The sequence below is a fragment of the Pleurodeles waltl genome, chromosome 2_2 (assembly GCF_031143425.1).
Source record: "Pleurodeles waltl isolate 20211129_DDA chromosome 2_2, aPleWal1.hap1.20221129, whole genome shotgun sequence".
Classification (NCBI taxonomy): domain Eukaryota; kingdom Metazoa; phylum Chordata; class Amphibia; order Caudata; family Salamandridae; genus Pleurodeles; species Pleurodeles waltl.
In genome coordinates this window covers 880,082,635-880,109,827 of record NC_090439.1, presented here as the reverse complement: position 1 = coordinate 880,109,827, position 27,193 = coordinate 880,082,635, and the positions used below count along the sequence as shown (strand labels likewise).

Here is a 27,193-nt window from a genome sequence, read left to right as displayed (position 1 = left end):
CTTGTTACTTTTCGTACCATGCAGTAAGGTGACAAAGCATGGCAGCGCTCTTATTATGTTACAATTCTGATATAAGCCTCTCAGATTATGTTATGGCTTTTAAGTGGGTTTGTATTCTAGCAAGGCTCTGATTCTGTCACTGTTGTGATAATTTCATGCAGGGGTTGGCAGTAGGAGGTAGTGGGGTAGTAGGAAGAAGTAGTTCCAGAATCAAAATACCCTGCCAGTCTGTTTGCCTTAAAAACAAACATATCTGATAGATACTTCTAGTTGCAGATTCCTTACCTTAGAATTTACCCAGGCGTCAGACTGGATCCGGAATTGTTTTTTTTTTAGCTGTACCCCTGCGCCATTAGGTGGCATTGGTCGACTCCACAGGTGTCGTTGGCTTCATGGTCTCAGTGATGATGTCCCAGTCGCATATAGGCGCCACCCCAGTGCGCTGGCATCAGTTCTTTTCTTTCTGCACCAGCCTACATGCAGATCTGGAGAAGAGCTACCCCAGTCTCTTTAATACTAACTACAAATTATTTTTTTATTCATTTTTGACGAGTTTTGTTTTGTTTTGAGGGTTGTCATGTAAAACCGGATTTAAGCCCTGCGACTCCTGTCACCGTATGATGTTGGTGATGGATCTGCACCTTGTGTGCCTCTGGTGTTTGGAGCGTGACCATGATTTGAAGTCGTGCTCCGAGTGTCGGGCCTGAACCCGAAAGCTTTGAGGGAGCAGTCCCTGGAGCTCATGGCGGCCCGACACTCGACTCCATGTCATTCCCGGTCCAGTTCGAGAGGAAGGTCAGGAGACTGGTTGCGGAGCCACCACCAATCATGTTCGACCAGGTCATCTGGACATTCGGGTAAGAAGTCAAAGAAGGCGAAACGTTCAACTTTGCCCCGTCATTCGCACGATGCAATGCTGGAAGAGCGTCAATGCTCTAGGCCTCTGTCTGGGTCCGCTCCATGCCTCCCTGATTTTTTGGGAGCCAGTGCTACCCCTGCCCAACTTAAAGAATTCTATGAGGCCATGCACCTCATATTTGGGCAGCCCGACCCACCCTCCACTCCTTCGGGCTCAGGGGAGTTGGTGAGGGCCCCCTCGGGTCCCAAGTCGACTATTTCAATCCCGACTCCAGAGGACACCTCAGGATCCGCTTCCAGATCCGTCCTGACACCGATCGTGCCAAAGCGACCTTCCCCCGGCGTCAGGTCAGACGTTGATGCTCCCAGCGCCAATTGGGCCCACAATCGATGTTGACCCTATACTTATCCCCAACGACCTGGACCTACGTCGATTCAGTTTTCCATGGGCTCTGCTGTGCCCAGGGTTGATCCTGGCCCCTATTGCTATGGGTATGGATAAGGGGATAATGTAGAGGGGTCGCTGGACCCTTTACAAGACCAGCTTTACCATGACATGGACTGGGTACAGGATTTTGGTGATGCCAGTTGGTTGGACACCTCCCCTGACACTTGCATGCTCTCCCCGTACCGTGGCTACAGAGGAAGGAGCGTCATATTCTATGGTGGTGAGAAGGGCTGCTGAGGTTTTGAACCTCGAGCTTCCTTCTGTGGATCTCAGGACTAACCTCTTGACCGAAGTGCTTCAGCTTGGGACCTCCAACTTGGAACCCCTTCAATGAAGGGAAGAAGCACTTACGGACATTCTACTGGGGACCTGGTCCAAACCCAGCAAAGAGGTGCCTGTGAATAGGACGGTTACCTGCTGCCATCGGCCTGTGCCAACTGACCCAAAATTCCTTACCTAATACCCTACGCCTGAGAGCCGCATCATCCAGGCTTCTTCATCCTCTGAAGCATTCCCTACTGCTCCCCCCGGACAGGGAAACAAAGACTGGACAGTTTGGGGAAGAGGGTGTTTTTTTTCTGCCAGTCTAGAGCTGCGGTCCGGGAACACAGCATGCCTTTTGGGCCGCTATTCCCATACTCTCTGGGATACGGTTGCACAGGTGCTGCCTAGAGTTCCGGAGGAGGCCCGGAACGTTCTCTCCCAAGCCATTACAGATGGGAGAGGCGCAGCCAAGTTCATGATATGTTGTGGACTGGATACGACCGACTCCCTGAGCAGATCTGTTGTATCGATGGTGGCAATGAGACGCCACGTCTCGTTGAGGACGTCTGGCTTTTCGGGGGATGTCCAGCAATGTTTGATGGGTATGCCCTGTGATGACACTCGTCTCTTCGGAGACAAGGCGGACTCAGCGCTCGAGCGCTTTGAGGATTCCTGGGACTACGGCTCGATCCCTTGGCCTTGCAGCCGCTCCTCACACCCCCCCTTCCTCAGTCTGCCTTTCGCTCCTTTTGTGGCTACGGAAGGGGCACCCATCCGCGTTCATTTCCACTGTGCCACCGAACCATGCGTGCTGTACAGGCCCTGCGCGGATGCTGAATCCAACAAGCTTGTGGATCAGGAAGTCAACTGGCTGCCCAGTCCACCCCTGCCCCCTCTTCTGCCTTCCTAGTCTATTGGGACATCCTGGACCAGTTGACAGCAGGATTCGCCATCACCTGCCCCACTGGGAATCCATTACCACAGGTAGGTGGGTTTTACAGATCGTCCGAAGGGGCTGCTCCCTCCCCTTTGAGACTTCCCCTCCAGCCATGCCACCATCATTGGATCATCTATCGGAGGATCATTTGGCACTTCTCAGCCAGGAGGTCAAGGCTCTCCCGGCCAAGGGAGCCATAGAGAGGGTCCTGGTGCCAGAAGTAGGTCGTGGTTGCTATTCCCACTACTTTCTGGTGCCCGAAAAAGACAAGGGCCTTCGTCCTATCCTAGACCTCTAGACCCTCAATCTTTCTCAAGAAGTTCAAGATGCTAACCCCAACTTGGGTCCTTTCTGCCGTGGACCCTGGAAACTGGATGGTGGCATTGGACTTGCAGGATGCCTATGTAGGAAGTTGGCTCTGTATGTGCTATTTCAAAGTAAGGAATAGCATGCACAGAGTCCAAGGGTTCCCCTTAGAGGTAAAATAGTGGTAAAAATAGATAATACTAATGCTCTATTTTGTGGTAGTGTGGTCGAGCAGTAGGCTTATCCAAGGAGTAGTGTTAAGCATTTGTTGTACATACACATAGACAATAAATGAGGTACACACACTCAGAGACAAATCCAGCCAATAGGTTTTTGTATAGAAAAATATATTTTCTTAGTTTATTTTAAGAACCACAGGTTCAAATTCTACATGTAATATCTCATTCGAAAGGTATTGCAGGTAAGTACTTTAGGAACTTCAAATCATCAAAATTGCATGTATACTTTTCAAGTTATTCACAAATAGCTACTTTAAAAGTGGACACTTAGTGCAATTTTCACAGTTCCTGGGGGAGGTAAGTAGTTGTTAGGTTAACCAGGTAAGTAAGACACTTACAGGGCTTAGTTCTTGGTCCAAGGTAGCCCACCGTTGGGGGTTCAGAGCAACCCCAAAGTCACCACACCAGCAGCTCAGGGCCGGTCAGGTGCAGAGTTCAAAGTGGTGCCCAAAACGCATAGGTTAGAATGGAGAGAAGGGGGTGCCCCGGTTCCGGTCTGCTTGCAGGTAAGTACCCGCGTCTTCGGAGGGCAGACCAGGGGGGTTTTGTAGGGCACCGGGGGGGGACACAAGCCCACACAGAAATTTCACCCTCAGCGGCGCGGGGGCGGCCGGGTGCAGTGTAGAAACAAGCGTCGGGTTCGCAATGTTAGTCTATGAGAGATCTCGGGATCTCTTCAGCGCTGCAGGCAGGCAAGGGGGGGATTCCTCGGGGAAACCTCCACTTGGACAAGGGAGAGGGACTCCTGGGGGTCACTTCTCCAGTGAAAGTCCGGTCCTTCAGGTCCTGGGGGCTGCGGGTGCAGGGTCTCTCCCAGGCGTCGGGACTTTAGGTTCAAAGAGTCGCGGTCAGGGGAAGCCTCGGGATTCCCTCTGCAGGCGGCGCTGTGGGGGCTCAGGGGGGACAGGTTTTGGTACTCACAGTATCAGAGTAGTCCTGGGGTCCCTCCTGAGGTGTCGGATCTCCACCAGCCGAGTCGGGGTCGCCGGGTGCAGTGTTGCAAGTCTCACGCTTCTTGCGGGGAGCTTGCAGGGTTCTTTAAAGCTGCTGGAAACAAAGTTGCAGCTTTTCTTGGAGCAGGTCCGCTGTCCTCGGGAGTTTCTTGTCTTTTCGAAGCAGGGGCAGTCCTCAGAGGATGTCGAGGTCGCTGGTCCCTTTGGAAGGCGTCGCTGGAGCAGGATCTTTGGAAGGCAGGAGACAGGCCGGTGAGTTTCTGGAGCCAAGGCAGTTGTCGTCTTCTGGTCTTCCTCTGCAGGGGTTTTCAGCTAGGCAGTCCTTCTTCTTGTAGTTTGCAGGAATCTAATTTTCTAGGGTTCAGGGTAGCCCTTAAATACTACATTTAAGGGCGTGTTTAGGTCTGGGGGGGTTAGTAGCCAATGGCTACTAGCCCTGAGGGTGGGTACACCCTCTTTGTGCCTCCTCCCAAGGGGAGGGGGTCACAATCCTAACCCTATTGGGGGAATCCTCCATCTGCAAGATGGAGGATTTCTAAAAGTTAGTCACTTCAGCTCAGGACACCTTAGGGGCTGTCCTGACTGGCCAGTGACTCCTCCTTGTTGCTTTCTTTGTTCCCTCCAGCCTTGCCGCCAAAAGTGGGGGCCGTGGCCGGAGGGGGCGGGCAACTCCACTAAGCTGGAGTGCCCTGCTGGGCTGTGACAAAGGGGTGAGCCTTTGAGGCTCACCGCCAGGTGTCACAGCTCCTGCCTGGGGGAGGTGTTAGCATCTCCACCCAGTGCAGGCTTTGTTACTGGCCTCAGAGTGACAAAGGCACTCTCCCCATGGGGCCAGCAACATGTCTCTGGTGTGGCAGGCTGCTGGAACTAGTCAGCCTACACAGACAGTCGGTTAAGTTTCAGGGGGCACCTCTAAGGTGCCCTCTGGGGTGTATTTTGCAATAAAATGTACACTGGCATCAGTGTGCATTTATTGTGCTGAGAAGTTTGATACCAAACTTCCCAGTTTTCAGTGTAGCCATTATGGTGCTGTGGAGTTCGTGTTTGACAGACTCCCAGACCATATACTCTTATGGCTACCCTGCACTTACAATGTCTAAGGTTTTGTTTAGACACTGTAGGGGTACCATGCTCATGCACTGGTACCCTCACCTATGGTATAGTGCACCCTGCCTTAGGGCTGTAAGGCCTGCTAGAGGGGTGTCTTACCTATACTGCATAGGCAGTGAGAGGCTGGCATGGCACCCTGAGGGGAGTGCCATGTCGACTTACTCGTTTTGTCCTCACTAGCACACACAAGCTGGCAAGCAGTGTGTCTGTGCTGAGTGAGAGGTCTCCAGGGTGGCATAAGACATGCTGCAGCCCTTAGAGACCTTCCTTGGCATCAGGGCCCTTGGTACTAGCAGTACCAGTTACAAGGGACTTATCTGGATGCCAGGGTCTGCCAATTGTGGATACAAAAGTACAGGTTAGGGAAAGAACACTGGTGCTGGGGCCTGGTTAGCAGGCCTCAGCACACTTTCAATTGTAAACATAGCATCAGCAAAGGCAAAAAGTCAGGGGGCAACCATGCCAAGGAGGCATTTCCTTACACAACCCCCCCCCCAAACGAAAGAGGATGAGACTAACCTTTCCCAAGAGAGTCTTCATTTTCTAAGTGGAAGAACCTGGAAAGGCCATCTGCATTGGCATGGGCAGTCCCAGGTCTGTGTTCCACTATAAAGTCCATTCCCTGTAGGGAGATGGACCACCTCAACAGTTTAGGATTTTCACCTTTCATTTGCATCAGCCATTTGAGAGGTCTGTGGTCAGTTTGAACTAGGAAGTGAGTCCCAAAGAGGTATGGTCTCAGCTTCTTCAGGGACCAAACCACAGCAAAGGCCTCCCTCTCAATGGCACTCCAACGCTGCTCCCTGGGGAGTAACCTCCTGCTAATGAAAGCAACAGGCTGGTCAAGGCCATCATCATTTGTTTGGGACAAAACTGCCCCTATCCCATGTTCAGAGGCATCTGTCTGCACAATGAACTGCTTAGAATAATCTGGAGCTTTTAGAACTGGTGCTGAGCACATTGCTTGTTTCAGGGTGTCAAAGGCCTGTTGGCATTCCACAGTCCAGTTCACTTTCTTGGGCATTTTCTTGGAGGTGAGTTCAGTGAGGGCTGTCACAATGGATCCATATCCCTTCACAAACCTCCTGTAATACCCAGTTAAGCCAAGGAATGCCCTGACTTGAGTCTGGGTTTTTGGAGCTACCCAGTCCAGAATAGTCTGGATCTTGGGTTGGAGTGGCTGAACTTGGCCTCCACCTACAAGGTGGCCCAAGTAAACCACAGTTCCCTGCCCTATCTGGCATTTGGATGCCTTGATAGAGAGGCCTGCAGATGGCAGAGCCTTCAAAACCTTCTTCAGGTGGACCAGGTGATCCTGCCAGGTGGAGCTAAAGACAGCAATATCATCAAGATAAGCTGTGCTAAAGGACTCCAAGCCAGCAAGGACTTGATTCACCAACCTTTGGAAGGTGGCAGGGGCATTCTTTAAACCAAAGGGCATAACAGTAAACTGATAATGCCCATCAGGTGTGGAGAATGCTGTTTTCTCTTTTGCTCCAGGTGCCATTTTTATTTGCCAGTACCCTGCTGTCAAGTCAAAGGTACTTAAAAATTTGGCAGCACCTAATTTATCTATGAGCTCATCAGCTCTTGGAATTGGATGAGCATCTGTTTTGGTGACAGAATTGAGCCCTCTGTAGTCCACACAAAACCTCATCTCTTTCTTTCCATCTTTGGTGTGAGGTTTGGGGACTAAGACCACTGGGCTAGCCCAGGGGCTGTCAGAGCGCTCAATGACTCCCAATTCCAGCATCTTGTGGACTTCCACCTTGATGCTTTCCTTAACATGGTCAGACTGTCTAAAGATTTTGTTTTTGACAGGCATGCTGTCTCCTGTGTCCACATCATGGGTACACAGGTGTGTCTGACCAGGGGTTAAGGAGAAGAGTTCAGGAAACTGTTGTAGGACTCTCCTACAATCAGCTTGCTGTTGGCCAGAGAGGGTGTCTGAGTAGATCACTCCATCTACTGTGCCATCTTTTGGGTCTGATGACAGAAGATCAGGGAGAGGTTCACTCTCTGCCTCCTGATCCTCATCTGTTACCATCAACAGATTCACATCAGCCCTGTCATGGAAGAGCTTAAGGCGGTTCACATGGATCACCCTCTTGGGGCTCCTGCTTGTGCCCAGGTCCACCAGGTAGGTGACCTGACTCTTCCTTTCTAGCACTGGGTAAGGGCCACTCCATTTGTCCTGGAGTGCCCTGGGAGCCACAGGCTCCAGAACCCAGACTTTCTGCCCTGGTTGGAACTCAACCAGTGCAGCCTTTTGGTCATACCAAAACTTCTGGAGCTGTTGGCTGGCCTCAAGGTTTTTGGTTGCCTTTTCCATGTACTCTGCCATTCTAGAGCGAAGGCCAAGTACATAGTCCACTATGTCTTGTTTAGGCTCATGGAGAGGTCTCTCCCAGCCTTCTTTAACAAGAGCAAGTGGTCCCCTTACAGGATGACCAAACAGAAGTTCAAAGGGTGAGAATCCTACTCCCTTCTGTGGCACCTCTCTGTAAGCGAAGAGCAGACATGGCAAGAGGACATCCCATCTCCTTTTGAGCTTTTCTGGGAGCCCCATGATCATGCCCTTTAATGTCTTGTTGAATCTCTCAACTAAGCCATTAGTTTGTGGATGGTAAGGTGTAGTGAATTTATAAGTCACTCCACACTCATTCCACATATGTTTCAGGTATGCTGACATGAAGTTGGCACCTCTGTCAGACACCACCTCCTTAGGGAAACCCACTCTGGTAAAGATACCAATGAGGGCCTTGGCTACTGCAGGGGCAGTAGTCGACCTAAGGGGAATAGCTTCAGGATACCTGGTAGCATGATCCACTACTACCAGGATATACATATTTCCTGAGGCTGTGGGAGGTTCTAGTGGACCAACTATGTCCACACCCACTCTTTCAAAGGGGACCCCCACCACTGGAAGTGGAATGAGGGGGGCCTTTGGGTGCCCACCTGTCTTACCACTGGCTTGACAGGTGGGGCAGGAGAGGCAAAACTCCTTAACCATGTTGGACATATTGGGCCAGTAGAAGTGGTTGACTAGCCTCTCCCACGTCTTGGTTTGTCCCAAATGTCCAGCAAGGGGAATGTCATGGGCCAATGTTAGGATGAACTCTCTGAACAGCTGAGGCACTACCACTCTCCTAGTGGCACCAGGTTTGGGGTCTCTGGCCTCAGTGTACAGGAGTCCATCTTCCCAATAGACCCTATGTGTTCCATTTTTCTTGCCCTTGGACTCTTCAGCAGCTTGCTGCCTAAGGCCTTCAAGAGAGGGACAGGTTTCTTGTCCCTTACACAGCTCCTCCCTTGAGGGTCCCCCTGGGCCTAAGAGCTCAACCTGATAAGGTTCAAGCTCCAAAGGCTCAGTTCCCTCAGAGGGCAGAACTTCTTCCTGAGAAGAGAGGTTCCCTTTCTTTTGCTGTGTTGCAGTTGGTTTCCCAACTGACTTTCCTGTTCTCTTGGTAGGCTGGGCCATTCTTCCAGACTCCAGCTCTACTTGTTCACCCTGTGCCTTGCACTGTGCTCTTGTTTTCACACACACCAGTTCAGGGATACCCAGCATTGCTGCATGGGTTTTTAGTTCTACCTCAGCCCATGCTGAGGACTCCAGGTCATTTCCAAGCAGACAGTCCACTGGGATATTTGAGGAGACCACCACCTGTTTCAGGCCATTGACCCCTCCCCATTCTAAAGTAACCATTGCCATGGGATGTACTTTTCTCTGATTGTCAGCGTTGGTGACTGTGTAAGTTTTTCCAGTCAGGTATTGGCCAGGGGAAACCAGTTTCTCTGTCACCATGGTGACACTGGCACCTGTATCCCTCAGGCCCTCTATTCTAGTCCCATTAATTAAGAGTTGCTGTCTGTATTTTTGCATGTTAGGCGGCCAGACAGCTAGTGTGGCTAAATCCACCCCACCCTCAGAAACTAGAGTAGCTTCAGTGTGGACCCTGATTTGCTCTGGGCACACTGTTGATCCCACTTGGAGACTAGCCATACCAGTGTTACCTGGATGGGAGTTTGGAGTGGAACCTTTCTTGGGACAGGCCTTGTCTCCAGTTTGGTGTCCATGCTGTTTACAGCTATGACACCAGGCCTTTTTGGGATCAAAGTTTTTACCCTTGTACCCATTGTTTTGTGAAGAGGCTCTGGGCCCACCCTCCTGTGCAGGTTTTTGGGGGCCTGTAGAAGACTCTTTACTATTTTTTGTTTTGGTTGTCTCATCACCCTTCCCCTGGGGAGTCTTTGTGACCCCTTTCTTTTGGTCACCCCCTGTTGAAGTCTTGGACACCCTTGTCTTGACCCAATGGTCCGCCTTCTTTCCCAATTCTTGGGGAGAAATTGGTCCTAGGTCTACCAGATGCTGATGCAGTTTATCATTGAAACAATTACTTAACAGGTGTTCTTTCACAAATAAATTGTACAGCCCATCATAATTACTTACACCACTGCCTTGAATCCAACCATCTAGTGTTTTCACTGAGTAGTCTACAAAGTCAACCCAGGTCTGGCTCGAGGATTTTTGAGCCCCCCTGAATCTAATCCTATACTCCTCAGTGGAGAATCCAAAGCCCTCAATCAGGGTACCCTTCATGAGGTCATAAGATTCTGCATCTTGTCCAGAGAGTGTGAGGAGTCTATCCCTACACTTTCCTGTGAACATTTCCCAAAGGAGAGCACCCCAGTGAGATCTGTTCACTTTTCTGGTTACACAAGCCCTCTCAAAAGCTGTGAACCATTTGGTGATGTCATCACCATCTTCATATTTAGTTACAATCCCTTTAGGGATTTTCAACATGTCAGGAGAATCTCTGACCCTATTTATGTTGCTGCCACCATTGATGGGTCCTAGGCCCATCTCTTGTCTTTCCCTCTCTATGGCTAGGATCTGTCTTTCCAAAGCCAATCTTTTGGCCATCCTGGCTAACTGGATGTCCTCTTCACTGGGGTTATCCTCAGTGATTTCAGAGGTGTTGGTCTCTCCTGTGAGGGAACCAGCATCTCTGACTATTATTTTTGGAGTCAGGGTTTGAGGGACCCTGTTCTCCCTAGATAGGACTGGTAGGGGGGAATTTTCCTCCAAGTCACTATCTTCTTCCTCTGAGTTGCCACCCTCAGAGGGGTTGGCCTTTTCAAACTCTGCCAAAAGCTCCTGGAGCTGTATTTTGGTAGGTTTGGGGCCCATTGTTATTTTCTTTATTTTACAGAGTGACCTTAGCTCCCTCATCTTAAGATGGAGGTAAGGTGTGGTGTCGAGTTCCACCACAGTCACATCTGTGCTAGACATTTTGCTTCTAAAAGTTGGAATACTTTTTAAGAATCTACAACTGGTTCTAGAATCTAATTCAAACTTTTACAAACTTTTAAACTCTAAAAGAAATGCTAAACAGGATCTAACACAAGGCCCTAGCAGGTCTTTTAAGAATTTAGAAAACTTTTCAAATTGCAAAAATCAATTTCTAATGACAATTTTGGAATTTGTCGTGTGATCAGGTATTGGCTGAGTAGTCCAGCAAATGCAAAGTCTTGTACCCCACCGCTGATCCACCAATGTAGGAAGTTGGCTCTGTATGTGCTATTTCAAAGTAAGGAATAGCATGCACAGAGTCCAAGGGTTCCCCTTAGAGGTAAAATAGTGGTAAAAATAGATAATACTAATGCTCTATTTTGTGGTAGTGTGGTCGAGCAGTAGGCTTATCCAAGGAGTAGTGTTAAGCATTTGTTGTACATACACATAGACAATAAATGAGGTACACACACTCAGAGACAAATCCAGCCAATAGGTTTTTGTATAGAAAAATATCTTTTCTTAGTTTATTTTAAGAACCACAGGTTCAAATTCTACATGTAATATCTCATTCGAAAGGTATTGCAGGTAAGTACTTTAGGAACTTCAAATCATCAAAATTGCATGTATACTTTTCAAGTTATTCACAAATAGCTGTTTTAAAAGTGGACACAGTGCAATTTTCACAGTTCCTGGGGGAGGTAAGTAGTTGTTAGGTTAACCAGGTAAGTAAGACACTTACAGGGCTTAGTTCTTGGTCCAAGGTAGCCCACCGTTGGGGGTTCAGAGCAACCCCAAAGTCACCACACCAGCAGCTCAGGGCCGGTCAGGTGCAGAGTTCAAAGTGGTGCCCAAAACGCATAGGTTAGAATGGAGAGAAGGGGGTGCCCCGGTTCCGGTCTGCTTGCAGGTAAGTACCCGCGTCTTCGGAGGGCAGACCAGGGGGGTTTTGTAGGGCACCGGGGGGGACACAAGCCCACACAGAAATTTCACCCTCAGCGGCGCGGGGGCGGCCGGGTGCAGTGTAGAAACAAGCGTCGGGTTCGCAATGTTAGTCTATGAGAGATCTCGGGATCTCTTCAGCGCTGCAGGCAGGCAAGGGGGGGATTCCTCGGGGAAACCTCCACTTGGACAAGGGAGAGGGACTCCTGGGGGTCACTTCTCCAGTGAAAGTCCGGTCCTTCAGGTCCTGGGGGCTGCGGGTGCAGGGTCTCTCCCAGGCGTCGGGACTTTAGGTTCAAAGAGTCGCGGTCAGGGGAAGCCTCGGGATTCCCTCTGCAGGCGGCGCTGTGGGGGCTCAGGGGGGACAGGTTTTGGTACTCACAGTATCAGAGTAGTCCTGGGGTCCCTCCTGAGGTGTCGGATCTCCACCAGCCGAGTCGGGGTCGCCGGGTGCAGTGTTGCAAGTCTCACGCTTCTTGCGGGGAGCTTGCAGGGTTCTTTAAAGCTGCTGGAAACAAAGTTGCAGCTTTTCTTGGAGCAGGTCCGCTGTCCTCGGGAGTTTCTTGTCTTTTCGAAGCAGGGGCAGTCCTCAGAGGATGTCGAGGTCGCTGGTCCCTTTGGAAGGCGTCGCTGGAGCAGGATCTTTGGAAGGCAGGAGACAGGCCGGTGAGTTTCTGGAGCCAAGGCAGTTGTCGTCTTCTGGTCTTCCTCTGCAGGGGTTTTCAGCTAGGCAGTCCTTCTTCTTGTAGTTTGCAGGAATCTAATTTTCTAGGGTTCAGGGTAGCCCTTAAATACTACATTTAAGGGCGTGTTTAGGTCTGGGGGGGTTAGTAGCCAATGGCTACTAGCCCTGAGGGTGGGTACACCCTCTTTGTGCCTCCTCCCAAGGGGAGGGGGTCACAATCCTAACCCTATTGGGGGAATCCTCCATCTGCAAGATGGAGGATTTCTAAAAGTTAGTCACTTCAGCTCAGGACACCTTAGGGGCTGTCCTGACTGGCCAGTGACTCCTCCTTGTTGCTTTCTTTGTTCCCTCCAGCCTTGCCGCCAAAAGTGGGGGCCGTGGCCGGAGGGGGCGGGCAACTCCACTAAGCTGGAGTGCCCTGCTGGGCTGTGACAAAGGGGTGAGCCTTTGAGGCTCACCGCCAGGTGTCACAGCTCCTGCCTGGGGGAGGTGTTAGCATCTCCACCCAGTGCAGGCTTTGTTACTGGCCTCAGAGTGACAAAGGCACTCTCCCCATGGGGCCAGCAACATGTCTCTGGTGTGGCAGGCTGCTGGAACTAGTCAGCCTACACAGACAGTCGGTTAAGTTTCAGGGGGCACCTCTAAGGTGCCCTCTGGGGTGTATTTTGCAATAAAATGTACACTGGCATCAGTGTGCATTTATTGTGCTGAGAAGTTTGATACCAAACTTCCCAGTTTTCAGTGTAGCCATTATGGTGCTGTGGAGTTCGTGTTTGACAGACTCCCAGACCATATACTCTTATGGCTACCCTGCACTTACAATGTCTAAGGTTTTGTTTAGACACTGTAGGGGTACCATGCTCATGCACTGGTACCCTCACCTATGGTATAGTGCACCCTGCCTTAGGGCTGTAAGGCCTGCTAGAGGGGTGTCTTACCTATACTGCATAGGCAGTGAGAGGCTGGCATGGCACCCTGAGGGGAGTGCCATGTCGACTTACTCGTTTTGTCCTCACTAGCACACACAAGCTGGCAAGCAGTGTGTCTGTGCTGAGTGAGAGGTCTCCAGGGTGGCATAAGACATGCTGCAGCCCTTAGAGACCTTCCTTGGCATCAGGGCCCTTGGTACTAGCAGTACCAGTTACAAGGGACTTATCTGGATGCCAGGGTCTGCCAATTGTGGATACAAAAGTACAGGTTAGGGAAAGAACACTGGTGCTGGGGCCTGGTTAGCAGGCCTCAGCACACTTTCAATTGTAAACATAGCATCAGCAAAGGCAAAAAGTCAGGGGGCAACCATGCCAAGGAGGCATTTCCTTACACAACCCCCCCCCAAACGAAAGAGGATGAGACTAACCTTTCCCAAGAGAGTCTTCATTTTCTAAGTGGAAGAACCTGGAAAGGCCATCTGCATTGGCATGGGCAGTCCCAGGTCTGTGTTCCACTATAAAGTCCATTCCCTGTAGGGAGATGGACCACCTCAACAGTTTAGGATTTTCACCTTTCATTTGCATCAGCCATTTGAGAGGTCTGTGGTCAGTTTGAACTAGGAAGTGAGTCCCAAAGAGGTATGGTCTCAGCTTCTTCAGGGACCAAACCACAGCAAAGGCCTCCCTCTCAATGGCACTCCAACGCTGCTCCCTGGGGAGTAACCTCCTGCTAATGAAAGCAACAGGCTGGTCAAGGCCATCATCATTTGTTTGGGACAAAACTGCCCCTATCCCATGTTCAGAGGCATCTGTCTGCACAATGAACTGCTTAGAATAATCTGGAGCTTTAAGAACTGGTGCTGAGCACATTGCTTGTTTCAGGGTGTCAAAGGCCTGTTGGCATTCCACAGTCCAGTTCACTTTCTTGGGCATTTTCTTGGAGGTGAGTTCAGTGAGGGCTGTCACAATGGATCCATATCCCTTCACAAACCTCCTGTAATACCCAGTTAAGCCAAGGAATGCCCTGACTTGAGTCTGGGTTTTTGGAGCTACCCAGTCCAGAATAGTCTGGATCTTGGGTTGGAGTGGCTGAACTTGGCCTCCACCTACAAGGTGGCCCAAGTAAACCACAGTTCCCTGCCCTATCTGGCATTTGGATGCCTTGATAGAGAGGCCTGCAGATTGCAGAGCCTTCAAAACCTTCTTCAGGTGGACCAGGTGATCCTGCCAGGTGGAGCTAAAGACAGCAATATCATCAAGATAAGCTGTGCTAAAGGACTCCAAGCCAGCAAGGACTTGATTCACCAACCTTTGGAAGGTGGCAGGGGCATTCTTTAAACCAAAGGGCATAACAGTAAACTGATAATGCCCATCAGGTGTGGAGAATGCTGTTTTCTCTTTTGCTCCAGGTGCCATTTTTATTTGCCAGTACCCTGCTGTCAAGTCAAAGGTACTTAAAAATTTGGCAGCACCTAATTTATCTATGAGCTCATCAGCTCTTGGAATTGGATGAGCATCTGTTTTGGTGACAGAATTGAGCCCTCTGTAGTCCACACAAAACCTCATCTCTTTCTTTCCATCTTTGGTGTGAGGTTTGGGGACTAAGACCACTGGGCTAGCCCAGGGGCTGTCAGAGCGCTCAATGACTCCCAATTCCAGCATCTTGTGGACTTCCACCTTGATGCTTTCCTTAACATGGTCAGACTGTCTAAAGATTTTGTTTTTGACAGGCATGCTGTCTCCTGTGTCCACATCATGGGTACACAGGTGTGTCTGACCAGGGGTTAAGGAGAAGAGTTCAGGAAACTGTTGTAGGACTCTCCTACAATCAGCTTGCTGTTGGCCAGAGAGGGTGTCTGAGTAGATCACTCCATCTACTGTGCCATCTTTTGGGTCTGATGACAGAAGATCAGGGAGAGGTTCACTCTCTGCCTCCTGATCCTCATCTGTTACCATCAACAGATTCACATCAGCCCTGTCATGGAAGAGCTTAAGGCGGTTCACATGGATCACCCTCTTGGGGCTCCTGCTTGTGCCCAGGTCCACCAGGTAGGTGACCTGACTCTTCCTTTCTAGCACTGGGTAAGGGCCACTCCATTTGTCCTGGAGTGCCCTGGGAGCCACAGGCTCCAGAACCCAGACTTTCTGCCCTGGTTGGAACTCAACCAGTGCAGCCTTTTGGTCATACCAAAACTTCTGGAGCTGTTGGCTGGCCTCAAGGTTTTTGGTTGCCTTTTCCATGTACTCTGCCATTCTAGAGCGAAGGCCAAGTACATAGTCCACTATGTCTTGTTTAGGCTCATGGAGAGGTCTCTCCCAGCCTTCTTTAACAAGAGCAAGTGGTCCCCTTACAGGATGACCAAACAGAAGTTCAAAGGGTGAGAATCCTACTCCCTTCTGTGGCACCTCTCTGTAAGCGAAGAGCAGACATGGCAAGAGGACATCCCATCTCCTTTTGAGCTTTTCTGGGAGCCCCATGATCATGCCCTTTAATGTCTTGTTGAATCTCTCAACTAAGCCATTAGTTTGTGGATGGTAAGGTGTAGTGAATTTATAAGTCACTCCACACTCATTCCACATATGTTTCAGGTATGCTGACATGAAGTTGGCACCTCTGTCAGACACCACCTCCTTAGGGAAACCCACTCTGGTAAAGATACCAATGAGGGCCTTGGCTACTGCAGGGGCAGTAGTCGACCTAAGGGGAATAGCTTCAGGATACCTGGTAGCATGATCCACTACTACCAGGATATACATATTTCCTGAGGCTGTGGGAGGTTCTAGTGGACCAACTATGTCCACACCCACTCTTTCAAAGGGGACCCCCACCACTGGAAGTGGAATGAGGGGGGCCTTTGGGTGCCCACCTGTCTTACCACTGGCTTGACAGGTGGGGCAGGAGAGGCAAAACTCCTTAACCATGTTGGACATATTGGGCCAGTAGAAGTGGTTGACTAGCCTCTCCCACGTCTTGGTTTGTCCCAAATGTCCAGCAAGGGGAATGTCATGGGCCAATGTTAGGATGAACTCTCTGAACAGCTGAGGCACTACCACTCTCCTAGTGGCACCAGGTTTGGGGTCTCTGGCCTCAGTGTACAGGAGTCCATCTTCCCAATAGACCCTATGTGTTCCATTTTTCTTGCCCTTGGACTCTTCAGCAGCTTGCTGCCTAAGGCCTTCAAGAGAGGGACAGGTTTCTTGTCCCTTACACAGCTCCTCCCTTGAGGGTCCCCCTGGGCCTAAGAGCTCAACCTGATAAGGTTCAAGCTCCAAAGGCTCAGTTCCCTCAGAGGGCAGAACTTCTTCCTGAGAAGAGAGGTTCCCTTTCTTTTGCTGTGTTGCAGTTGGTTTCCCAACTGACTTTCCTGTTCTCTTGGTAGGCTGGGCCATTCTTCCAGACTCCAGCTCTACTTGTTCACCCTGTGCCTTGCACTGTGCTCTTGTTTTCACACACACCAGTTCAGGGATACCCAGCATTGCTGCATGGGTTTTTAGTTCTACCTCAGCCCATGCTGAGGACTCCAGGTCATTTCCAAGCAGACAGTCCACTGGGATATTTGAGGAGACCACCACCTGTTTCAGGCCATTGACCCCTCCCCATTCTAAAGTAACCATTGCCATGGGATGTACTTTTCTCTGATTGTCAGCGTTGGTGACTGTGTAAGTTTTTCCAGTCAGGTATTGGCCAGGGGAAACCAGTTTCTCTGTCACCATGGTGACACTGGCACCTGTATCCCTCAGGCCCTCTATTCTAGTCCCATTAATTAAGAGTTGCTGTCTGTATTTTTGCATGTTAGGCGGCCAGACAGCTAGTGTGGCTAAATCCACCCCACCCTCAGAAACTAGAGTAGCTTCAGTGTGGACCCTGATTTGCTCTGGGCACACTGTTGATCCCACTTGGAGACTAGCCATACCAGTGTTACCTGGATGGGAGTTTGGAGTGGAACCTTTCTTGGGACAGGCCTTGTCTCCAGTTTGGTGTCCATGCTGTTTACAGCTATGACACCAGGCCTTTTTGGGATCAAAGTTTTTACCCTTGTACCCATTGTTTTGTGAAGAGGCTCTGGGCCCACCCTCCTGTGCAGGTTTTTGGGGGCCTGTAGAAGACTCTTTACTATTTTTTGTTTTGGTTGTCTCATCACCCTTCCCCTGGGGAGTCTTTGTGACCCCTTTCTTTTGGTCACCCCCTGTTGAAGTCTTGGACACCCTTGTCTTGACCCAATGGTCCGCCTTCTTTCCCAATTCTTGGGGAGAAATTGGTCCTAGGTCTACCAGATGCTGATGCAGTTTATCATTGAAACAATTACTTAACAGGTGTTCTTTCACAAATACATTGTACAGCCCATCATAATTACTTACACCACTGCCTTGAATCCAACCATCTAGTGTTTTCACTGAGTAGTCTACAAAGTCAACCCAGGTCTGGCTCGAGGATTTTTGAGCCCCCCTGAATCTAATCCTATACTCCTCAGTGGAGAATCCAAAGCCCTCAATCAGGGTACCCTTCATGAGGTCATAAGATTCTGCATCTTGTCCAGAGAGTGTGAGGAGTCTATCCCTACACTTTCCTGTGAACATTTCCCAAAGGAGAGCACCCCAGTGAGATCTGTTCACTTTTCTGGTTACACAAGCCCTCTCAAAAGCTGTGAACCATTTGGTGATGTCATCACCATCTTCATATTTAGTTACAATCCCTTTAGGGATTTTCAACATGTCAGGAGAATCTCTGACCCTATTTATGTTGCTGCCACCATTGATGGGTCCTAGGCCCATCTCTTGTCTTTCCCTCTCTATGGCTAGGATCTGTCTTTCCAAAGCCAATCTTTTGGCCATCCTGGCTAACTGGATGTCCTCTTCACTGGGGTTATCCTCAGTGATTTCAGAGGTGTTGGTCTCTCCTGTGAGGGAACCAGCATCTCTGACTATTATTTTTGGAGTCAGGGTTTGAGGGACCCTGTTCTCCCTAGATAGGACTGGTAGGGGGGAATTTTCCTCCAAGTCACTATCTTCTTCCTCTGAGTTGCCACCCTCAGAGGGGTTGGCCTTTTCAAACTCTGCCAAAAGCTCCTGGAGCTGTATTTTGGTAGGTTTGGGGCCCATTGTTATTTTCTTTATTTTACAGAGTGACCTTAGCTCCCTCATCTTAAGATGGAGGTAAGGTGTGGTGTCGAGTTCCACCACAGTCACATCTGTGCTAGACATTTTGCTTCTAAAAGTTGGAATACTTTTTAAGAATCTACAACTGGTTCTAGAATCTAATTCAAACTTTTACAAACTTTTAAACTCTAAAAGAAATGCTAAACAGGATCTAACACAAGGCCCTAGCAGGTCTTTTAAGAATTTAGAAAACTTTTCAAATTGCAAAAATCAATTTCTAATGACAATTTTGGAATTTGTCGTGTGATCAGGTATTGGCTGAGTAGTCCAGCAAATGCAAAGTCTTGTACCCCACCGCTGATCCACCAATGTAGGAAGTTGGCTCTGTATGTGCTATTTCAAAGTAAGGAATAGCATGCACAGAGTCCAAGGGTTCCCCTTAGAGGTAAAATAGTGGTAAAAATAGATAATACTAATGCTCTATTTTGTGGTAGTGTGGTCGAGCAGTAGGCTTATCCAAGGAGTAGTGTTAAGCATTTGTTGTACATACACATAGACAATAAATGAGGTACACACACTCAGAGACAAATCCAGCCAATAGGTTTTTGTATAGAAAAATATCTTTTCTTAGTTTATTTTAAGAACCACAGGTTCAAATTCTACATGTAATATCTCATTCGAAAGGTATTGCAGGTAAGTACTTTAGGAACTTCAAATCATCAAAATTGCATGTATACTTTTCAAGTTATTCACAAATAGCTGTTTTAAAAGTGGACACTTAGTGCAATTTTCACAGTTCCTGGGGGAGGTAAGTAGTTGTTAGGTTAACCAGGTAAGTAAGACACTTACAGGGCTTAGTTCTTGGTCCAAGGTAGCCCACCGTTGGGGGTTCAGAGCAACCCCAAAGTCACCACACCAGCAGCTCAGGGCCGGTCAGGTGCAGAGTTCAAAGTGGTGCCCAAAACGCATAGGTTAGAATGGAGAGAAGGGGGTGCCCCGGTTCCGGTCTGCTTGCAGGTAAGTACCCGCGTCTTCGGAGGGCAGACCAGGGGGGTTTTGTAGGGCACCGGGGGGGACACAAGCCCACACAGAAATTTCACCCTCATCGGCGCGGGGGCGGCCGGGTGCAGTGTAGAAACAAGCGTCGGGTTCGCAATGTTAGTCTATTTGAGATCTCGGGATCTCTTCAGCGCTGCAGGCAGGCAAGGGGGGGATTCCTCGGGGAAACCTCCACTTGGACAAGGGAGAGGGACTCCTGGGGGTCACTTCTCCAGTGAAAGTCCGGTCCTTCAGGTCCTGGGGGCTGCGGGTGCAGGGTCTCTCCCAGGCGTCGGGACTTTAGGTTCAAAGAGTCGCGGTCAGGGGAAGCCTCGGGATTCCCTCTGCAGGCGGCGCTGTGGGGGCTCAGGGGGGACAGGTTTTGGTACTCACAGTATCAGAGTAGTCCTGGGGTCCCTCCTGAGGTGTCGGATCTCCACCAGCCGAGTCGGGGTCGCCGGGTGCAGTGTTGCAAGTCTCACGCTTCTTGCGGGGAGCTTGCAGGGTTCTTTAAAGCTGCTGGAAACAAAGTTGCAGCTTTTCTTGGAGCAGGTCCGCTGTCCTCGGGAGTTTCTTGTCTTTTCGAAGCAGGGGCAGTCCTCAGAGGATGTCGAGGTCGCTGGTCCCTTTGGAAGGCGTCGCTGGAGCAGGATCTTTGGAAGGCAGGAGACAGGCCGGTGAGTTTCTGGAGCCAAGGCAGTTGTCGTCTTCTGGTCTTCCTCTGCAGGGGTTTTCAGCTAGGCAGTCCTTCTTCTTGTAGTTTGCAGGAATCTAATTTTCTAGGGTTCAGGGTAGCCCTTAAATACTAAATTTAAGGGCGTGTTTAGGTCTGGGGGGGTTAGTAGCCAATGGCTACTAGCCCTGAGGGTGGGTACACCCTCTTTGTGCCTCCTCCCAAGGGGAGGGGGTCACAATCCTAACCCTATTGGGGGAATCCTCCATCTGCAAGATGGAGGATTTCTAAAAGTTAGAGTCACTTCAGCTCAGGACACCTTAGGGGCTGTCCTGACTGGCCAGTGACTCCTCCTTGTTGCTTTCTTTGTTCCCTCCAGCCTTGCCGCCAAAAGTGGGGGCCGTGGCCGGAGGGGGCGGGCAACTCCACTAAGCTGGAGTGCCCTGCTGGGCTGTGACAAAGGGGTGAGCCTTTGAGGCTCACCGCCAGGTGTCACAGCTCCTGCCTGGGGGAGGTGTTAGCATCTCCACCCAGTGCAGGCTTTGTTACTGGCCTCAGAGTGACAAAGGCACTCTCCCCATGGGGCCAGCAACATGTCTCTGGTGTGGCAGGCTGCTGGAACTAGTCAGCCTACACAGACAGTCGGTTAAGTTTCAGGGGGCACCTCTAAGGTGCCCTCTGGGGTGTATTTTGCAATAAAATGTACACTGGCATCAGTGTGCATTTATTGTGCTGAGAAGTTTGATACCAAACTTCCCAGTTTTCAGTGTAGCCATTATGGTGCTGTGGAGTTCGTGTTTGACAGACTCCCAGACCATATACTCTTATGGCTACCCTGCACTTACAATGTCTAAGGTTTTGTTTAGACACTGTAGGGGTACCATGCTCATGCACTGGTACCCTCACCTATGGTATAGTGCACCCTGCCTTAGGGCTGTAAGGCCTGCTAGAGGGGTGTCTTACCTATGCTGCATAGGCAGTGAGAGGCTGGCATGGCACCCTGAGGGGAGTGCCATGTCGACTTACTCGTTTTGTCCTCACTAGCACACACAAGCTGGCAAGCAGTGTGTCTGTGCTGAGTGAGAGGTCTCCAGGGTGGCATAAGACATGCTGCAGCCCTTAGAGACCTTCCTTGGCATCAGGGCCCTTGGTACTAGCAGTACCAGTTACAAGGGACTTATCTGGATGCCAGGGTCTGCCAATTGTGGATACAAAAGTACAGGTTAGGGAAAGAACACTGGTGCTGGGGCCTGGTTAGCAGGCCTCAGCACACTTTCAATTGTAAACATAGCATCAGCAAAGGCAAAAAGTCAGGGGGCAACCATGCCAAGGAGGCATTTCCTTACAGCCTATTTCCATTTTCCCGTCCTGCCGGCCCATAGACGTTACCTATGATTCGTGGTAGGTCACGAGCACTTTCAGTTCACTGTGCTCCCCTTTGGCCTTACCAGCGCCCCTAGGGTGTTCACGAAAGTGATGGTAGTGGTTGCAGCTCATCTGCGCAGGTTAGGGGTTTGAGTCTTCCTCTACCTTGACGACTGGCTGTTGAAGGCGGACACGCCCCTGAAAGTCCTCTCCATCCTCCAGACTACAGCGAACCTCCTGCACTCGCTGGGGTTCACTATAAACATGCCGAATTAACACCTGAATCCCTCTCAGATGCTCCCTTTTATCGGAACTGTTCTGTACACAGTGCAGTTTCAGGCTTATCCTCCCTAAAGGCAAGTCCAGTATATTTGGGCTATAATACTGATGTTTCAGCCTCTATCCTGGATTTCAGTAAGAATGACTGTGAGGCTGATGGGCCTCCTGGCTGCCTGTATCCTGCTGGTCCAACATGCCAAATGGCATATGCAGGCTCTGCACTGGTACCTGAAGTTCCAGTGGGCGCAGCATCAGGGGAATCTCTCAGACATGGTTCAGATCTCGGAGGGAACTGCGGAAGACCTGCATTGGTGGTTGTTGAATCCAGATTGGGTCAACAGCAAATCCCTTTCCCTTCCCCAACCAGATCTCACGCTTGTGACAGATGCATCACTCCTGGGATGGGGCGACCACATAGGAGAGGCAGACATCGGGAGGCCTCTGGTCTCCAGCGGAGTCTGAGCTCCACATCAACCTTTTGGAGCTCTGGGCGATCCAACTTGCATTAAAAGCATTCCTCCCCTCTCGCAAAGAGAAGTAGTGCAAGTGTTCACCGACAACACCACCGCCATGTGGTATTGCAACTGGCAGGGCGGAGTGGGGTCATAGACCCTTTGTCAAGAGGCTCTTTGCCTCTGGACATTGCTGGAATGCCAGGGCATTTCCCTTGTGGTTCAACATCTGTCGTGCAGACAAACTCACCCGTCAGTGCATAGTCGATCACGAATGGCGTCTCCATCCGGAGGTGGCGCAAGGTTTCTTTCAGGAGTGGGGAGAGCCTTGGTTAGATATGTTCGCCTCTGCAGAGAATGTGCAATGTCAGCTGTTTTGCGCGTTGGAGTTTCCAAGGCCGCACTCTCTCTGCGACGCTTTTTGTCACACTCTGGTCTCTCCTGTACACCTTCCCGCCAATACCACTTCTGCTCAGAGCCTTTAATGGTTTTGCACTGATTCCCTATTAATTATATTGGCATGCATCAAATGTTTTACTAAACAGTGCCTTCAAGAAAATGTATTTAAAGTTGCACAATAATTTAAATTCTTAAAGTTGTAGATATTTGTGCACATTTTATTCTGATAGCAGTCTATTACCAATTTGTTTAAATGCTTATGCATGTAATTCCATGGAAGGAGGGAGCATTATAAATAGCTTCAAATGGTTACATCATCCCAATGTGTATACATGGTTTTGTTCTGGAACCACTTTTGGGAATACCATTTGAGCTGATTGCATTTCCTGAGATTGCCCGATCTAGTAGTAAAAGCTGCAGAGAACATCTTATCTTGTGTCCTTCTAAAGAACACTGCCATAAAAAAATTGAAGCACTCTAGGCTACTAGTCCAGGAGTAGGTTTTACTCTTTATGTTCTTATTCTTGATTTTGTTTTGTCTATTCTGGCCCCTTTCCAGGATTATAGAATTACATGTTTGAAACACATACTTTCTTTGTGACCTAAAGCGAGGTACCAGAAGACTTGTAATGTTTGAAAATGTTTGCTGTCGTTTGTGTTTGCAAATGCATAATAATGGTTTTCATCTTAAATTCAAAACCAGAACAAGACCTTTCTTATCATGCAAGTTGTAGCTAACATTACAAACTGTGCAGGTGAACAGGCAATTGACATCTGACTCCTGTTCATTCAGGTGCATGAATGTCAAGTTGATTTGTGTTTCATACTCCATTCTTATTGTCGGAATATGGGATAACAGAGCTAATATTATTAAGAGATCATGTTACATAATAGGACATCCCCTGCAATCCCTTTAGATCATTGTCACTCGCCTAGTAATCAGTTAGACAACGTTGTGGTCAGTGCTATATTTTCAGCTTTGTAATGTTCTATTAAATACAGAAACATTAAACGGCACTTCAGGTACTTTTGAATACCTGATCTAAAAAGAAAAGTGATGATTGAACTAACAGTAGCAGAACTGATATGGTTACCAAAGAACATATTTCGTTTGCACCTGCTGTGATTTTGGTATAGGTGTTCAGGCATTCCACTTGTTCTCAAGAGAGCTTAAATTGTAACAGTAAAGATATTGGTTCAAGAATTACCTTGGCTATTAGATTTTGTTTTTACAAATAAACTCTTTTTATCTTTATTTCCAGTTTTAAAGAGAGTTGTTGAATTTGAGCTCCCGTATGTAACTGTTTGTAGTATGACGGGCGGAAACTTGAAGCTTCAGATCAGAAAATGGTGAGCTCAAATGAGAAGATTATTCTAACTGATATACATTATTTCAAATGTCTTCTATTGGAAATTGAAAAGAAAGACCACTTTCTGTACGAGGACTAATATAAAAATAAGAATCATCCTCAATACGTTTCATTCTATGCAGTGGCGGTCGATCATTTTAGGAGGGAGAGGGACGGGCAGGAATCACATTCACACTTATTCTTTCACGCGCACACATCCGTTCACAACACTCATCAACATTCAAACGTACATGCACGCACCAAACATTAATTTAAAAAACACACACACACACTTACCTTCAGCTCGGAGGTCCCAGGAAGGGACTGCTGCCTTCCCTCTCTGGCTGATCTTATGCTGATTGACACTTGCCCTGGGCGCTTCAGTGCTTAAACCTGAAGTGCCCAGGTCTAAGTCAATCGGTGACGCTTCCCCCTCGTCACCGAGGGGAAGGACATGGAGGCACCTTTGCTGAGCTAAGGAGGTCACGCCAATAGGAGCGGTGACCTCTTCAGCCCAGCAAAGTTCAGCTCAAGCAGCCAGAAGTTCGCGCAAATCGCGCATGTGTCACTTCTGGTTGCCTGATCTGAACATGAAGTGTCTGTTAGGCTGACTTTTGCTCAGCCTGACAGCCACTCTGCATGAGGGGCAAAAGGTGGGGGGGCATGGACCCTCTGCCCTAAAGGACAGGCCGCAGCTGGTTCTGTGTGAGCAACAACGAAGAGTGCCCAGTCCATACACAGGGATTCTGTGTGCAAACACCGGGCCCTCGAACATAAAGTCCTTTTGTTCAGTAGGCTTTCTGTGCTGAGAAGATTTAGCAAACCTTTTTGGTTCTGTAACGTTTGATTGCAATTAAAGCTTTTGTCTCTGGCATGCCAAGGACCTCTTTTACTCTTCTAGGTTGATCCAGCTCCCCTTCAACCCCCGAACCCTCCTCCCAGGTTTGTGTACCCTGCTTGATCTCTCACAGATGTTTTTTCCACTACGCAGGTTCAAGCACAGAGCTACAACTACATGCATTATGTAATGGCAGATGGACCACCATTTTTAGTCGGTGACACCAATTAGATTGCATTGCATCAGCTCACAGTTCTCAGCTCATTTGAGAATCATATATACAATGACAAATGCAGCTGCCTCAGCCAGCTAAATTTGTTGTCCAATGTTGAGTCATTTCTCAAAATGGTCCACAGTGTCAACAATCAGAATACATAAAATGTAATCTTTCAAAGCCAACCAGCACCTTTTAACACTAATGTCTCAACAGCTTGATGTGTTTAGGTTTCACCTACAGCGCGCATGCGCTGTCGGCAAAAGCTATGGAAAAACAATCTCAAAGTGGGCTTAAAGCATGCCCTTTACTTACCATTGGTTGGCTCCACGTCACTGTTTCCATACTTCCCTTTGGTCAGCAGCTTCAACTGGCGTCCAGCATCCTCCTGTGCTTTTGGAGTCTTCAGTCCCCGTCGTAAAGCATATGGACCAAGTTCTGCTTCCTGTTGCCAGTGTCCTTCCTCTGGTCAGGAGTTACTCTTTTGTTACCCTCCTCCGTCTCTTCTCCCCCCCCTCACATCATGCACTCAGAATGCATACTCTGTAGTCCCTCTCCTTCATCCCCCCCACCCTCCTTCATCTCTGTGTGGACTAACCTTCCTGCCATCTGTGTTGTCAGCCGCCTTCCCCCCTTCCCGTAGTGTCACCCTCTGCCATGTCACCTCCCACTGGCTGTTTTCACACCAAGACCCCCACCATCCTCCCGCTCTAGAAGCAACCCCCCCCCCCCACTCCCACCCTTCATTGATTTTCACTCACTCTAATTAGTTGACCCCGCCTAAGCACCCCGATGCCGTGCTGTGGCTTTTTTTAAATATGTTGAATAGCTAAACTGCTGTGAACGATGTCAAAAGAAAAACAATGACAAAGACAATAGATTTCTGATAGACAAAAACTTTTAGCTTTTGATTGTTTTCTACACCACGCCACACAAAGGGCCCATTCTGAGTAATGTTCTCACTTCATGTCGTTTAGTGTCATTCCATTTAGCAGTTTTTGCTGTAGCATAGAACAAAAATTCCCCTGACATTTAAAATGGAACATTGTACTTCTAATAAGATCCCAAATGACTGTCTCCCTTTGACTGGCGCCTGAACTTGACCATAACTACAGAATTGCTATGATGTGCTGCAGTATCTCATCATGGTCCTAACGATTGTTTCATGGTGAGCTGCAATACTTCATTGAGGTTATGGCAATTGTTGGCTTTGTTGTTGTGAGAAGCAAGTTTAAATGTGTTTGAAAATAAACAAATGAGTCACACATTATCTGGATGCACTGGTGTGAAAGGCCATGACAAGGCAGGCTGTAACGGGGAACAGCAGGGAGACAGCAGGCAAGTTGGTTTTGAAACCTTAGTCTTGGAAAGCGGGAGACAGGTTCCAGCAGAAGAAGAATTTATAAATGGCATCTAGGTTTGTAAAATCTGTAGTCCTTCTTCCATGTAATTCGCTTAGACTTGTCTACTGTATATAGGCTTTCAAAACTGGCAATCAGTTAATTCAGATAGTTGATCTGAAGTAAACCCGTTCATTTATGGTCTGTTCTGCATAGTGACCACTTGAACATTTAAAAGAAAAAAGGGTTCCTAGGCTATGATGATACTAGCGTGCCATACCAGACGTACAAATGCATAATTGCCCTTAATGACTTGTGTTTTCAGCGTTGACAATGTTGCACACATATATTGGTTAAACAGCAATTGTTTTTGAGTATATGATTTGCCAAAATGTTGTCCCCAAAAAAGGTGCCCGATTTAGAATTCGGCAGATGGGTTACTCCTTCATCACAGTGACGGATGTCCCATTCCCTGAAATCTAAATCCCATTATATCAAGTGGGACTTTGGTTTCAGCTGATGGGACATCCATCACAGTTGTGACTGAGTAACCTGTCTGCCAAGTTCTGAATCAGACCCAATTTCTTTCAACAGTTAATTAAAATATAAATTGTTACATATGTGTTCAAACAAACTATTAGTCTGTATTTTAAATGTATACCCCTTTTCTAAACTAATTGTACATATTTTACATTTTCTTGTGTTTATACACGTGCAGGTATATGGATCCGGCCCTGGATAGCTTGCTTTTTGACAACCATGCCTCTGTCACCTTACTTTATTTACAGGTACAGAATTAATTTATGATGAAGTTTTGAAAGACAAAACAAGATTAACAAAACTAAAGTACTGTTTGTGTATACTGAATTGATTTGTTGTGGTTACTTATAATTTTCTAAAGTTATACCCCCAAAGTTGTCTCTGGGTTTTAAAAAATACCCAGAAGGAAGAAAATGAAAGTGGACCAATGAACCTGAACTCAATTGATGACCTTCTAGAGATTATGTATTATATTCACTCTTAACTTTTTTATTTAAGTGTAAAATCTATTTTTATTTGCCAAGTTATTCCATAGGTTCTCCTTGCATACCTGTTCCCAACTCCTTAAGTTAACAGTGTTTGACAGTAACCAGACAGAAAAGCCCTTGTGTTCTTTAGTGGTACATTTTATGGAATGAAATTCTA

General features: G+C 48.5%; 1 protein-coding gene across 5 annotated transcripts in view; it reads left to right on the top strand.

Annotated features, from left to right (window-relative positions):
• SNX31 (sorting nexin 31) overlaps positions 1 to 27,193 on the top strand; it is a 254,818-nt gene that overhangs the window by 150,099 nt on the left and 77,526 nt on the right. For all 5 annotated transcript variants that reach the window (XM_069220559.1, XM_069220562.1, XM_069220558.1 and 2 more), the window contains exons 7-8: positions 23,530 to 23,617; positions 26,727 to 26,796. In XM_069220559.1, the coding sequence (XP_069076660.1) occupies positions 23,530 to 23,617; positions 26,727 to 26,796 (158 nt within the window). The remainder of the gene's footprint in view (positions 1 to 23,529; positions 23,618 to 26,726; positions 26,797 to 27,193) is intronic.